The sequence below is a fragment of the Hypanus sabinus genome, chromosome 10 (genome assembly GCF_030144855.1).
Source record: "Hypanus sabinus isolate sHypSab1 chromosome 10, sHypSab1.hap1, whole genome shotgun sequence".
Lineage (NCBI taxonomy): Eukaryota > Metazoa > Chordata > Chondrichthyes > Myliobatiformes > Dasyatidae > Hypanus > Hypanus sabinus.
In genome coordinates, this window is record NC_082715.1 from 71,817,045 (window position 1) to 71,833,002 (window position 15,958).

At 38.8% G+C, this 15,958-nt stretch overlaps 1 protein-coding gene across 1 annotated transcript in view; it reads left to right on the forward strand.

The window, feature by feature from the left end:
- The window catches only part of LOC132400744 (CUB and sushi domain-containing protein 1-like), a 2,029,389-nt gene that overhangs the window by 1,671,513 nt on the left and 341,918 nt on the right, over positions 1-15,958 (forward strand). Inside the window, exon 32 of the mRNA XM_059982042.1 lies at positions 10,336-10,449. Coding sequence (XP_059838025.1) covers positions 10,336-10,449 — 114 coding nt within the window. The remainder of the gene's footprint in view (positions 1-10,335; positions 10,450-15,958) is intronic.

Consider the following 15,958-nt stretch of genomic DNA (forward strand, 5'->3'; position numbering starts at 1 on the left):
ACATACAGACTGATTCACTTTGGATTTGGAATTTGAAGACAGAATATAGGATTATTGGCAGCATTCTTAGCAACATGGCAGAACAGAGGGAAGTTGGCATCCATGTCCAAAGTTCCTTCAAAGTCGTTGCGGAAATTGATAGGTTGTTAAGAAGCTTTTATTAGCTTAGAGAGTGAGTTCAAGAGCTCAAGGTCACGTTACAGTTCGTTAAACCCTAGTTAGACCATACTTGGAATATTGAGTTCTTCTCTGATCACCTCATTATAGGAAGGATATGGAAGCTTTAGAGAAGCTGCAGAGGAAATTTACCAGGATACTGCCTGGATTAGAGAGCATATCTCATGAAGATATGTTGAATGAGTTTGGGCTTTTTTCTTTGGAGTGAAAGAGGATGAGGGGTAATTTGACCCAGGTGTACAAAATAATAAGTGACATAAATTGAGTGGATATAGCTAAAACCACGGGGGCATTATTGTAAGGTGTCTGGAGGAAACATCAGAGCAATGTCAAGGCTAGGTATTTTACACACAGAGTAGTGGGCGTGTGGAATGCTCTGGCGATGTGGTCTAGTGGCAGATAATTAGAAAAATGGAGTGTCATGTCGGAGATAAGGATTAGATTGATCTTGGAGTACGTTAAAAGCTCAGTATAACATCACGGTCCAAAGAGCCTGTACTGTTCTATGTTCTATGACTGTCTGAAAAATGACTTCTTCAGTTCAGTATTCTTATTTTTTTTATTTATTTAGAGTTATTTGGAGCATGGGAACAGATATTCCGTTTAGTATTTTATATTCTCCAGCAATACTCCCTTTGCACTGAAAAATGTAGAGTTCAGAAGGGATTGATATAAAAAGAATTTCATGTTATGAAGAGAGATTTTATGAATTACTAGAAAATGAATGCTTAATAGATGACCCATTGTCTGAAACACGGCACTTCCTCAGCTGAATTTTTGATGCATAGAGCTTATTTTTGACTGAGCGTATCTGCCAGAGAAGCTTGTAACCAAGAATGAATGCAAGTACTAATAGCTAGTCCATTATTTTCTATCTATTAATGTTAAATGGTTAGCAACTCGTGAAGAGTGTCATGTTTATAAGGCTATAACACTTTGGAACCGAATTAAGCCATTCACTCGAGACTGCTTCGCCATTCCAGAATGGCTGATTTATTTTCCCTCTCCGCCCCATTCCCCCAATTTCCCCATGTAACCTTTCATGCCCTTCCTAATCAAGAAGCTATCAATCTCCTCTTTAAATACACCCAATGAATTGACCTCCACAGCCATCTGTGGCATAAATTCTACAGATGACTCTGGAGGCTAAGTCATTGGGTATATTTGAAGTGGAGGTTGAAAGGTTCATTATCCCTACTAAATCTCTGATATGCACAAAAGTCCAAAGTGGAAAATTACAGTGGGTACAAGTTTATGAATTTCACTTTGAAATGTCCAAAAGGCATCTGAAGTACAGTTTATAATCCCAACTGGAAAGTGTTTTTGGATCCATGGATGTGATAAGACAGCATGGACCAGTTGGGCTGAAGGAGTACAGAACGTGGAACATTACAGCACAGTTTGTCCCATGATGTTGTGCCAACCTTTTAACCTATTCTAAGAACAGTCTAACCATTCCCTCTCACATAGCCCTCTATTTTTATGTCATCAATCTATGAGTTTCTTAAATTCCTCTGTTTCTGCGTTTACCTCCACCCCAGGCATGGTATTCTATACACCCAGCACGCTGTGTAAAAAAACTTACCTCTGACATTCGCTCTATACTTCCCTCCAATCAGCTAAAAATTATGCCCCTTTGTATAAGGCATTTCTGCTCTGGGAAAAAGTCTTTTGTTATTCACTCAATTTATGCTTCCTATCATTTTGTACTCCTGTATCAAGCCACATCTCATCCCTGTTCTCACTTAAGAGAAAAGCCCTAGCTTGCTCAACCTGCCCTTATAAGACATGCTCTCTAATCCAAGCAGCATCCTGGTAAATCTCCTCTGTACTCTGTCTAAAGCTTCCACATCCTTCCTATAATGAGGTGACCAGAACTGATTACAATATTGTAATGAAAGGAATCTTTGAACATTAGGTCACTGCACCAAATGCTGTGAGACAGAAATCATAATGAGCAGCAGGGGAGACCTAATGATTCAACAGGCATTTGATATTTCTAGATTTTGTCAGTCAGAAAAAAATACACAGCTATTTCATGAATTCTCAGTAGTTGGATTTATTACCAAGCTGGCATGTCGTAAACAATCTTGTGTTGACCAGAGGTGGCATTTTAGTTATAAATCAAGATAATGTGTTATATTCTGTGGGAGAGTAGGTGAATAATGAATCCAAGAAACCACCAGTACAAGTAGAGTGGATTTAATGCTGCAATTCCGCATTGTTGCACGATGAGATATAGTTTCCAATGTGTGCATCAAAACAAAATGTGTTCAAGGGGGTGAGTGATGGGAAATTAAAGTGAGAAATGACGGGGAGTTAATAGTTTTACTTGCAGGCAGAATAAGGTTTTTAGCATAGTGGTTGCATAATCTACATTGAACACAGATGTAGAACTTAGAGCACTACAGCACAGGACAGGCCCTTTGCCCACAATATTGTGCCGAACTTTTAACTTACTCTAAAATCATCCTAACCTTTCCCTCCAATGTAGCACTCCATTATCTATCATTCATGTGTCTATATCTAAGAGTTTACTAAATGCTATAAATGTATCTGCCTCAACCACACCTGGTAAGACTTTCCATGAACTCACCACCCTCTTTAAAATAAATCTGTCATTCTCCCTATTCTTTCTTTTAATCTCCTTAAAATTATGCTCTCTTGCACTAGCTATTTTTCTCTAGGATAAAGCTTTGGGATCTTCATCTAAGCCTCTTATCATCTTGTACACTTCTATCAAGTCTCCTCTCACCCTCCTTCACTCCTAAGAGAAAATTCCATGCTCATTCAACCTTTCCTCATAACATATGCTCTCTAATCCAGGCAGCATTGTGATAAATCTTAAACAGAAGAGATTCTGCTGATGTCGGAAATCCAGAGACACACAAAATGATGGAGGAACTCAGCAGGTCAGGCAGCATCTATGGAAAGAAATAAAGTGTCAACATTTCAGAATCAGAATGAGAAGCTGATTCTGATATATAGACATAAGGAAAATGGGGAAATTTGATACAATATTAGAATCATTTCCCATTTAACAAATTCCAAAATGACACCAGTGAAACATAGCAATATGTTCCAGGCAGCTTACAAAACTTCTGAATATATTTCTTCTGAATTGCAATCTACAGCTTGCAATTTCCCTTCCAGTAGCATATTTTTGAATCTTCTTAACAAATTAGCGATTTCACAATCAGGTGTTTTCATCTCATGATTGATATTTATTGCTTATTTATTCTTTTTTTCTTTTTGCATTTGCACAGTTTGTTGTCTTTTGCACATTAGTTGCTTGTTCATCTTCTGGGTGTGGTCTTTCATTGAGTTGATTGAGTTTCTTGTACTTACTGTGAATGCCTGCAGGAAAAAATGAATCTCAGCGTTATATATGGTTACATATACAGTATGTACTTCGATAATAAATTTACTTTAAACTTTGAACTTTTGAACTTTGTACTAACATTGAACACAGAACGGAATCTCCCATGACAAATAGCCAACTGCTGGTGAACCAACCAGTAGGTAGTTCTGGTCCTTGTACATGGCTGGTGCCTGAAGATTTACTGGCTCTATTTGGAGTTTCAAACTCTGCTCTTAGCTTATTATAGTGAAAAGCTTGTCTTGAATGCTGTTCATACGGACCAAATCATGACATAATGCATTGAGGCAGACTAAAGTAAGAACAGTAACAACAAAGAATAAAGTGTATCTGCTACAAAGAAAGTGCAGTACAGGTTAACAATAAGATCATAACAAGGCATGGTAGATTGTGAGGCCAGGAGTCCATCAAAGCATACAAGTGTTCAGTTGATGACTCTGATAACAGCAGGGTAGAAGCTGTCCTTGAGCCTCACTGTATGTGATTCCATGTTTATTTATTTTCCTCATTCTGTTCATTCTTTATGATTCAGTTCAGTTCTGCTCTTTAACAGTAAAGGTCACGGCACAGTAGCAGAGCAATTACTGACCCAGTTGCAATTTCACCACCCTCAGTCAGGATAGCTCTACGTACTCCTTGTCACTGTGCACGTTTTCTTTGCGTACTCTGGCCTCTTCCTACATTCGAAAGACATACAGGCTATTAGGTTAATTGGCCACATGGGTGCAATTGGGCAGTGCAAGCTTGTTGAGCTGGCAGGGACTGTTATTGTGCTGTATATCTAATTAACAATAAATAAAATAATGAAGGAATGAAGTCTACCCTGAAGTTTGCCACCCAACCACATGGGTTTCCTTCAGGTGCTCCAGTTTTGTCCTGCATTACAAAGGCGTACAAGGTAGTGAGCATTAGTAAATTGCGTGCATGGTGTGTTGACACTGGAAGTGTAGCAACACTTGTCGGCTGTCCTCAACGCAATCCTCAGAATTCCTTGGTCGTTAACACAATCGACACATTTCACTGTTCCATGTATGTATGACAAATGAAACTAATCTTTAATCTTTATCTTTAAATCTGGACCAGTAATCTATTGTATGATGTGGGTCATTCTTGGTACAGACGCAAATCCTAATGAAGGGTCCCGGGCTGAAATGTTGACCATTTACTTCTCTCCATAGATCCTTCCTGGGCTGCTGAGTTCCTCCAGCATTTTGTGTGTGTTACAACTTAGAGGCGGTTTGGCAGACTCATTTGTCATTTATGACACATTATGTCAGAATATTTCTCAGTTTAATGAAGCGGGTTGATTTTGACTGAATCATTGGGTCAAGAACTATTTAGGTTAGGAAAAAGAACTTGAATTCAATTCAAGTGAGACATTAACATGAATTAAAAGGTTTGAATTAAACAATATACTCACCATGTGTTCTCAATCAGAGCCTGTTTTTGTGGAATTTCAGTTTGCATTAACAAATGATTTGAATTAAGCAACTTTGAAATGGAAGGAGTCAACTATATTGTATTTCTTGACCTGGGATTTGAAGAAATATTGGATTTGTAATTGTGTGAGATCCACAAGTAGATTGAATTTATGACACTGGACTTGCAGGTATATTGAATTGGTGACATGTGACATGTAATATTTGCAACTTCTATTTGATGGTGAATTTCAGGGAAATTCAGAACATTGTTTCTATTTCACAATCTTTGCATTAAAATGGAGAATTATCAGGACCCAGGCTGATTATATCAGCACTACTGATTACAAGGACAAAGATACGGTTATTCAGCCTGTTTGCCTTCCCTTTCTTCCATGGTCCACTGACCTCTCCTATCAAATTCCTTCTTCTTCAGCTCTTAAATCTTCCACCTATCACCTCACAGCATCTTCCTTCATCTTCTCTTCCCTCACCCAGTCTCAACTATCATTGACCAGCCGGTACTCCTTCCCCTTCCCCACCTTCTTATTCTGGCTTCCATCCCCCTTTCTTTCAGTCCTGAAGACGAGTCTCAACCTGAAACATCAACTGTTTATTCCCCACCGTCAATTCCCCCTGACCTGCTGACTTCCTTCAGCATTTTGTACATGTTGCTCTGGATTTCCAGCATCTACAAAATCTCTTAAGTTTATAATTTACTATAAAACTGTTTATTCCGGAGTACAAATATTTGATTTTTGGTGATGATATTTGATGCACCATCAATAACTCACTCTGAGACGTAAGGCGAGATATTGGCTTTTATTGACTGAAGAAGGAACCAGCAGTGAGTGACCATCATATTACATCCTGGAGAATGAGGCAGAGGATCAGACCTCGATCGCCTTTATACAGGGGCCTGTGGGAGGAGCCACAGGAGCAGTCAGAAGGGGGCGTGTCCAGACAGGCACATAGTTCACCACAATATTACATTAATTTTCAGTGCCAGAGGCACTGTTAGACTCATTATATTTGTTCTTATTTTTCAAATCTTTTACCTTCTCAATATTTCTATTCTGTATGCTAAAGTGGGTAATTGGTTTATAATTGGCACATGTACCGAGATGCAGTGAAAATCTGATTTTGCACACCATCCACACAGATCAGTTCATCGTGTCAGTGCATTGAGGCAGTGCAATACTTAGCATACAAGGAAAGAGACTGTGACCAAAAAGACAATTCTCCCAGAGTGAGGTTATCCCATTGTCGTTGTGGTGAATTGGTACCTAAAAATAAACTAGAGTTTAAGAGGCTTGTAGATAGGGAACAGAGGGATATGCATAGAGCACAGGAGGAGAACATTTACTATAAATTGCTATTAAGATCAGTACAACAACGTAAGCAGAACAGCTTGTTCTGTGGTGTACTGTTCTATGCTTTAAGACAGAGAAGGTAGCTGTGTATTTGCTTCTGATATACAGTATTTACATTCTATCACTCAACATTTAAGCAGAAAGGATTAACATAATTAGATGTGATTAGCTTAATTAGTTTGGCACAACATCGTATGCCGAAGGGCCTGTTCTTATGCTGTACTGCTCCATGTTCTAAGACAGGAAAAGTATCTCAATGTTTGCTCCTGGTATACTTATGTTCTATTTCTGGATATGCAAGTAGAAGGGATAAGTTTAAGTAGACATGATGAATTTAATAGTTTGGCAGAACATTGCAGACCGAAGGGCCTGTTTCTATGCTATAATGTGTTCTGTTCTATAAACAAAGGAAAAATAATATCTGAATACAGAACATTATGCTACCACTACGCAAAGTGTGGGCAGGTAGACAAAGTACAAGGGACGTAACAAGGTAGATTGTATGGTCTAAGAGACCATTGAAAAGTCTTATAACAGTCGCTGAGAATGTGGGAAGAATGATCAAATGGGTTTCATGTAGGATTGATGGAGATACATGATTGGGGGTTGATGAGACAAAAGACCTGTTCCTTTGCTGTATCTCTCTGTCTTTATGTCTCAATAAGGTGTCCAGCAGAAATTGTTAAAAAGGTGATGACACTGATGTGGGCCATTCAGCCTCCCTTTTGATTCTTTGATTCAAAGGGGAGGTAGAACAGTTTCTATCCCACTGTTAAAAGAGTATTGAATCAAAGTTCAAAGCTTGAAGTAAATTTATTATCACAGTATGCGCCTGTATATGGCACCTGAGATTCTACAGGCAGATACAAGCAGATAATTGTTTGCTGAACTGCAAAGAAACTGACAATTAAACAATTAAACCAAGAGTTAAAAAGATGGACAGAACAGTATGCAGGACAAGCTTTTCACTGTACCTCAGTACATAAGAGAATGATAAATCAATGCCATATCTATATGACCATAAGACTCATAAACTGAATTAGGCCATTTACCTTATTTGTTATCCCTCTCAACTCCACTCTCCTACCTCTTTTTTTCATAACCTTTGATGCCTTGACTAGTCAAGAACCTATCACAATGACTTACACAATGACTTGGCCTCCACAGCTTTCTGTGGCAAAGCATTCCACAGATACACCACTCTCTGGCTAAAGAAAATAGTTCTGACTTGGTGCAGTGATTTACAGTAACCAGTTAACCTGTCTGAATGTCACTAAGGCAACTGGAGCACTCAAAGTGAACTCCTGACCATGTGCACATCATAAACACGAAAGCATCTGCAGATGCTGGAAATCCAGAGCAACACACACAAAATGCTGGAGGAGCTCAGTAGGTTAGGCAGCATCTATCTTGGGATTAAGCAGTTAATGTTTCAAGTTGAGACCATTCATCATGAATGGTAAAGAAGGGGGAATAAGACAGAATAAGAATGTGGGGGACAGAAAGGATTACAAGCTGGCAGATGATAGGTGTTGGGCAGGAGAGGATAATTGAAACAGTGAAAAGGAAACCAGAACGGAGAATGGGAAAAGAGAGAAGGATGCAGGTGATTACTGCAAGTAGGAGAAATTAATGTTCATGCTGTCAGGTTGGGGGCATGATTACTTGCCAACATTTGTACAGAGAGCATCCAAAGCTGAGATTGAATCGTGAACAATGAAGCTATGAGGAAGGAATTGATTGATTGTACCACCATGCTGATTCATTAGTGTTATCAGGGATAATGTACTGTTACAGGTTAAAGATTAAAGATAAAGATTATCTTTATTTGTCCCATGTCCATCAAAACATACAGTGAAATGTGTGATTTGAGTCAATGACCAACACGGTCTGAAGGCATCCACAAATGTTGCCACACTTATAGCACCAACAAAGCATGCGCACAACTCACCTACCCTAACCCGTATGTCTTTAGAGTGTGTGAGGAAACAGGAGCACCAGGAGGAAACCTACACAGTCACAGAGAGTACGTGCAAACTCCTTACAAACAGCAGTGCGTTAAAAAATTGATTTCCAGGCACTGGAAGTTGTATTTGTATTGTGTTGTCTCATGTACCCTGAGTGTGTGTGCGTAATCAGGAAAGGTACAGAGGGAATACAGCAAAGGCTCACCCGATCATTTTGGGATGGCATGTTCATCATCAGACTCTGGAGTCCCAGAGTTGTACACCACTGAAACAATCCCTTCTCCCACCACATCCTCCTCTGTTTGTTGATCTCCCACTTTTCACATCTCATTATATACAAGGTTCAGGGTATCCCTTCACTTCAGGAGAAATATGCTCAGCCAATCCAATTACTCTGCAGATTTACATCTTCCTATCCAAACAACAGTCTGGCAAAAGGCAGTTCAGATGAAGGATCTCACCCAAAATGATGATTGTCCATTTCCCTCCACAGATCCTGCCTGACTCATTGAGATCCCCCAGGGTATTGCTTTTAACATAAACACAAGATATTCTGCAGAGTAACACATAAAATGCTGGAGGTATTTTGAACATTCTGTTTACAACATTGACTTTAACATCTTAGTGAATTTACTCTGCACTCTCTTTATGTATGTGTTGAGCAGAGCTACACATAGTACTCCAGGGCTGATCTCACCAGTGTTTTGTTTTTTTCCCATTGTTTGTCTTCATAACACGTGCAAGATCCTCTAGGATTTTATTTTTGAGTCTGAAGTTTCACTGCACAATGAAAGTACCAAAGCAGTAAGGCAAAAGTTAAATGATTCTCATCAAAATCACCCATGCATTTCATTATTGTGTCAAAATTTTAATTGCAGGATGCAAAATGAAACATCTAAAGAACTATTACTCTTCATTGTCTTCATAAGTGTTTTCTGTGTTATCATTACAAAATGATTGAATGGTTCCCTAGAAAAACATGAATGCAGTTTAGATCTTACAATCTACCTTGCCATGACCTTTCAACTTATTGTGTGCCTACACTGCACTTTTTCTCTCTTTCTCCCTCTCTCCCTCTATTTCTATTTCTTATTGTAATTTATAGATTTTATGCAATGCGCTGTGCAGCAAAAGTTCAGAATGTACACAGTAATATTAACCAGGTTTTGATTCTGATTCCAATCTGTATGAATGATAAGCAAGACAAGTTTTTCACTGTACCTCAGTTTATAGGACAGTAATAAAGCAATTTATCTGCTGCTGTGTTTGTTGAACGTGAAATAAACTTGAGAGGTAACATTCTGTACATTTATGATTGTCATCTCATCATTTGATACCAAGAATAGTGTGTAATGAGATGGGTGAAGCAAACAGTGTATTAGTGCTTCACACAGTGACCACTTTATTGAGGTACACCTGTATATCTGCTTGTCAATACAAATATCTAATCAGCCAATCATATGGCAGCAACTTAGTTCATAAAAACATGCACACATGGTCAACAGATTAAGTTGTTGTTCAGACCAAACAGCAGAATGGAGAAGACTGTGATCTAAGCGACTTTGATGGTGAAATGATTGTCGAAGCCAGACAGTGGTTTGAGTAACTCAGTTGATTACCTGCGATTTTCATGCATAAGTCCCTAGAATTTACAGACAGTGAAGTAAAGAACAAAAAAAAAATCATCCAGTGAATGGCATTTCTGTGGGTGAGAACACCTTGTTCGTGAGAGAGACCAGAGAGGAATGGCCAGAATAGTTCAAGCTGACAGGAAGGCAGCAGAAACTCAAGTAACCACATGTTACAACATTGGTGTGCTGAAGAGCATCTCTGAATGCACAATGTGTCAGACCTTGAAGTAGATTGCTACAGCAGCAGAAGTTCATGAACATGCATTCAGTGATCACTTTATTTGGTACTTGTAAAGTGGCCATTGAGTGTTTATTGGCAATGCTGATTATTAATTCCAATGTTGGCCAGTGCTTCCAACCATTACTCTTTTCCTGTTGTTATTTTTACAGTGGTTTTTGGACAATTTGCATATTTTCAGACAGCACTGAATGACATGGTGGAGCTGTTTGATGGACACAGCCAACAAGACAGGCTTCTTGGTTCTCTTTCTGGATCACACTCTGGTAAGTTTTACCTTCCTACAATCCTTAAGGAAAAATAAAATAAAATTTAGTAAGCAGGTATCAAGGTAGCACTAGTTCATTTAGAGTTTGTATATAACCACGCATTGCACACACCCACACATCCATTTAGAGTTTGTAAGGTGGCACAAATGCATTTTAAGTTCTGTAGAATAGTTAAACATGGATCTCTGTCTCTGATTTCCCCAAACACAATACTTCAGGGTTAAGGGTGAAAGGTGAAATGTCTAATGGTGGCATGAGTGGGAACTTCTTCATTCAGAGGCTGGTGAAAGTGTGGAAAGAGTTGCCAAAAGAAGTGGTGGATGTGAATTTGATTTCAACAGTTAAGAGAAATTTGGATAGCTTATGAATGTAAGCTAGCAATGTAAGCTCATTGTAACTTATCGAATGATGAAAATCCTTGATAGAGTGGATATGGAGAGGATGTTTCCTATGGTGAGTGAATCTAAGACCAGAGAACACAACCTCAGGATAGAAGGGTGTCCTTTTAGAATGGAGAATAGGAGGAATTTCTTTAGGCTGATTGTGAGGTGAATTTGTGGGTTTATTGCATAGTCAGTTGCGGAGGTCAAGTCTTTAACGTATATTTAAGGCAGAGGTTGATAGATTCTTGATGGATCAGGGCATGAAGAGATTGGGCTGAGAGGAACATTGGATCAGTCATGATAAAATGGCAGAGTAGACCTGATGGGCCAAATGGCCTAATTCTGCTTCTGTATCTTATAAATGTGTGGATGGGAAGGGTTTGGTGTACTAAAGTCTGGGTGCAACTTGATAGGATGATAGAATAACTACATGGCATGGACCAGATGGATCAAATAGCCTGTTTCTGTGCTGTTATGCTCTATCACTCTATGACTCCAGTGACATTCCTGAAATTCCAAAGAATGTTACTGTTTCATTGGAGAAATAGAAAGAGTGAAAGATTTCTATTTGAAAGGAAGGGAATTGCTAGCCCAAGCTGGCAGGGATATGAGAAGCAGAATATTCAAAAGTAAAAGATAAAGATGTTCTAAATCTTCAAGGAAACTGAAAATGCAGTTCTAAAGAAGCAATGTAATAAGGTGTAATATTTGTATGTAGGTGTGTTTGTCAGAATCCTATATTTGGACATGATCACAGTGAATTTGCAGCTTCTTGTGAGATTGGTGTGAAGTCAGTTGTGGTTGTTTCCACAAAGTATGTTTTGTGAGGCAAGACTTCTCATGATTTTCTCACTTCTGTTAAGATGATAAAAACATCGAAGTAGAATTAGGCCATTTGGACCACCAAATCTGCTCTGATTTATTATGTCTCTCAACCCCATTCTCCTGCCTTCTCCCTATAACCTGTGACACCCATTCTAATCAAGAATCTATTAACCTCTGCTTCAAATACACCCAACTTCTTGTTCCCCACAGCCACCTTTGGCATTAAATTCTACAGATTCATCACACTCTAACTAAAGAAATTCCACCTCAGCTGTTTTCTGTCAACTTTTACTGATCAATAGGAAAGGTTAGTAGAGTGATGAATGGCGAAGAGATTATCTCCAATAGGGTGTGACCATGGCCAAGATACCATTCAGTGTCATCCTAAGCAAAGTTAATACTTTGTATATTGGGGAATCAGTACAGAACACTACACACAGCACATGCATTTTGGCCTACAATGTGTGCTACCCTTTTAACCTGCTCTAAGATCAATCTAATAATTTCCTCCCATATAACCCTCCATTTTTCTATCATCCATGTACCATTGTAAGAGCTTCTTGAATGTACCAAATGTATCTGCTTCTACCACCATTCCTGACAGCAAGTCTCATATACCCTCCAATATCTGTTTAAAGAAAAATAGCCTTATTACGGATATTCCCCCTATATTTTCCTCCAATTACCTTAAAAATTATGCTCTGCCATATTAGCCACTAATCATAATTCAAATTACATTTAGGATCAGTGACATAAGTCATGAAACATTGTTTTGCTGCAGTGGTACATAAAAAATTGCTATAACTTGCAATAAGAAATATAAAAAAGCAGTACAATAAAAGAGCATAAAGAGAGGTTGTGTAAATGGGTTCAAGGACCATGCAGAAATCCAATGTTGGAGGGGAAGAAGCTGTTCCTAAAACACTATGTGTCTTCAAAATCCTGTACCTTTTTCCTGACTTAATTCAAGAGTTTTCTGAATTAAAATTCTACTGGGTGAAATTATATAGTGGATTAAAAAATGTAAGCAAAGTCTACGTTTTGTGATTACCAATATTTCTTTATTTCTGTACTTGGATGTTTTTCTTTCTCTGTAAATTAGTGTGTTCTCAAAATTTGTTTTCCTGAAGTCTATAGCTCCAAATGAAAATGGTCACAACAAAAATAAAACTGCAGATGCTGAAACTCTAAAATGAGATTGAAAACTGCTGGGGGCATCTCTTTCCAAAAGACCTGTTCAAAGTGTTTATCTACAGGTGGTGTTTACTAATGCATACCCACAATGCACTTGGGAAATAGCAGGTTAAACTGCAGGTCTCACCCTACCAGAGATATTCCACCACTCTACCCCCTTGCTCACAAGGTTCCCATTCAGTAGTCAAACTGCAGTCCAGGATCCTTTGTTAGAACTTGACAGAAGGGGAAAAGAAAAGCTTGTTTGCAGTGGGAGCAAAGGTGGAAGAAGAATGGAAGGAACAAAGGGAATATTTCTGATGGGGTGAGATCAAACTAATATCATGGTTCAAAACACATTGCATTTTTTAATCTCTGTTGTGTGGTGTAAAATAGCAAGTGTGTGAGGCATACCCGATAAGCTAAATAATGCTAATAAGAGAACAAAGAAATGGAACCAGAATGAATACGAGTAGACAGAGTGAAAGAAAGTTACCTTAATATTGAAGAGTTTGGAATCTGCAATGTGTCCAGATTCAGAATCGGTCTTATTGTCACAGACATATGTATAGTGCATCGGTATAGTGCAGTACAGTGGATTTCTGTTAACTGGGTCGTCAGTTAATCAGGACAGCTGCTTACTTGGGACTACACTTAAAGAACAAAAACTAACCTAGAAGACAGCCAAGATTCCCTTCATTTATTTGGGACACAATTTTGCTTAATTGAGGTAGGAAACTATTGCCGAACAGTTTCTAACTAATGTCATTTGCATGCACTTGTGTAGCCATTAGACTCAACACTCTCAGGAAAACAGTTTTTTAATAACATCACTTATATATGTTTGTGTTCAAACAGTAGCAATTTTTGTTACTGATATTTGGCTAAAAATAAGGAGTAAGACCATTGAGAACTGTTTTGCTCAGTGCAGTTTCAAGCATTCAGGCCAAGGGTGCCAGAAACAGCTGTGAGTGAAAATGAAATTATTTCACTACTTCAACAAGGCCTACTCTATATTTTAGCTTTAATAAATAGATTAATTAATCTATAAGGATCATTGAGATGACTGTTCAGCTGCTTAGAGCCATCCTAACTGTGGTCCACTGTCCAATGTTGTCCAGGTGCTTAACTTGCATTTCTTCAAACAGATCCTTTACTCCCACTGGAAGGAAGGTCAGTGCATCCCTAATGGACAAAGGAAACACTTCAAAGCTAATATCAAAATTAGCCTGAAGAAATTCTACATTACATCTAAAAACTAGAAAGATATAGCACTCAATAGATGCTCCTGGAGGAAATCTGTTCAAGAGGGAGCCATGCCACCTGTGAATGACAGTTGTGAATGGAGAGACTGAACAGTCAATGGACCCAACCACTAACCACAGCCACCACTCATTCATGTCCATGCTGCACCAGAATATGTGGATCTTAGATTGGCCTCCACGGCCACGTGAGGACCCACCAACAGACAACCCCTTAGGAGAATACCATACTCGAGTGATCACATTACATTGTCCAACTCATCATACTGCAGCTATGATCTTTAGCTCTACATTGACAGCTTCACTCTTGCCTCATGTAACCTCATCTCACCTTATGACCAAACAATGGGCTTTAACTTCAATTCTTCAAGATGCTAAGACAAGCTTTTGTAATATGATGCAATATTCTTGCAGGGAAGAGTCTTCTTAATCTTCCCATTTTCTTTTCACAAGATCGCAAGACAAAGGAGCAGATGTATGCCATTCAGCCCATCGAGTCTGCCTCGCCACTCCACCATGAGCTAAACTATTCTCCCATCTAGTTCCAATTTCTGGCTTTTTCCCCATATCCCTTGATACCCTTTTCTGTGGCCTGTGCTATTGTTTTAATAAGGATTAAAGATGAGCTTTATTTGTCACATGTACATTAAAATAGGCAGTGAAAGGAGTTGTTTGTATGAAATCAAAAATCAATGAGAATTGTACTAGGGCAGCCTGCATGCATGGCCATGTTTCTTGCACCAATATAGCAGGTCCACAACTCATTACCCTGAACTGGAACATCTTTGTGGTGTGGAAGGAAACCGGAGAACCTGAAGGAAGCCCATGTGGTCATAGGTAAATGTAGAAATGCCTCACAGATGGATGGGGATCAGATCCCCATCCTATAGAAGGTACTGTAAAGCATTGCACGAACCGTAATGTTACCATGCTTCCCCATGATGGGAATGGAGTTGGGAAATTTAGTAGAGTGGCTGTAGGGTCAATAAATCCACGATTCAGAGTTATGCTTAATAAAGTGTATAGTTCTTAATCTCTTGGTGATATATTTTACAAACTAACATCCTGTGTAAATTCAGATTACATTTATTATCAAAATAGACAACATTGGGATTCATCTTTTTGCTAGCAGCTACAAAGTAAATAAACACAATAGTATCCATAATAAACTGCACTCCACATGGGCAGTTAAACATCCAGTGTGCAAAAAAAGAACAAACATGCAAACAGTTTTTAAGAAGTGAACAGATAATACACAGAAGGTGAACCGTAGAGACCTCAAAAGTGAGTACCCTGCCACTGTAGCTGGTCAGGAAGCCCAATGTTCTGTGTTATATCTCAGCAATTCATCGCAGAGACGAGTGCTGGTGATTGAAGTTCAGCACTGAGGTGAGTAAAGCCTCACGAAGTAGTGAGCTGAACACTTGTTTGTCCTTTGTCCTCAGCCTCTTAATTGAATAAAAAAGTGAATAAAGACTTTGGGTCTGTTTACCACAGAGAGCATCTTCACATCAGCTATTGCTGTATAGTATAGCTTGTTGTATCATCTCAAAATATACAAAATCTACAGTGAACTGTCAGGTCAGCAGGAAAGGTCACTGGCTGAAGTCTGCCATCACTCCAGGACTTGTATGTGACCAGGACAAAGAAGCAGGCAGGAAAAATCATTGCAGACATTACCTACCTCACCCTGAAAACTGCTTTATTTTTCTGGAAAAAGCTCCCTTCTGGAAAATGCAATAAGGTTATGAAAGCAAAAACTTCATGCATCTTAGAAGTTTCTTTCTCCAAACAATTAATTTGTTTAACCATTCTAGATGCCTCCCTCACCCCTTTTATCTTTACCTCATGCACTGCAAACAT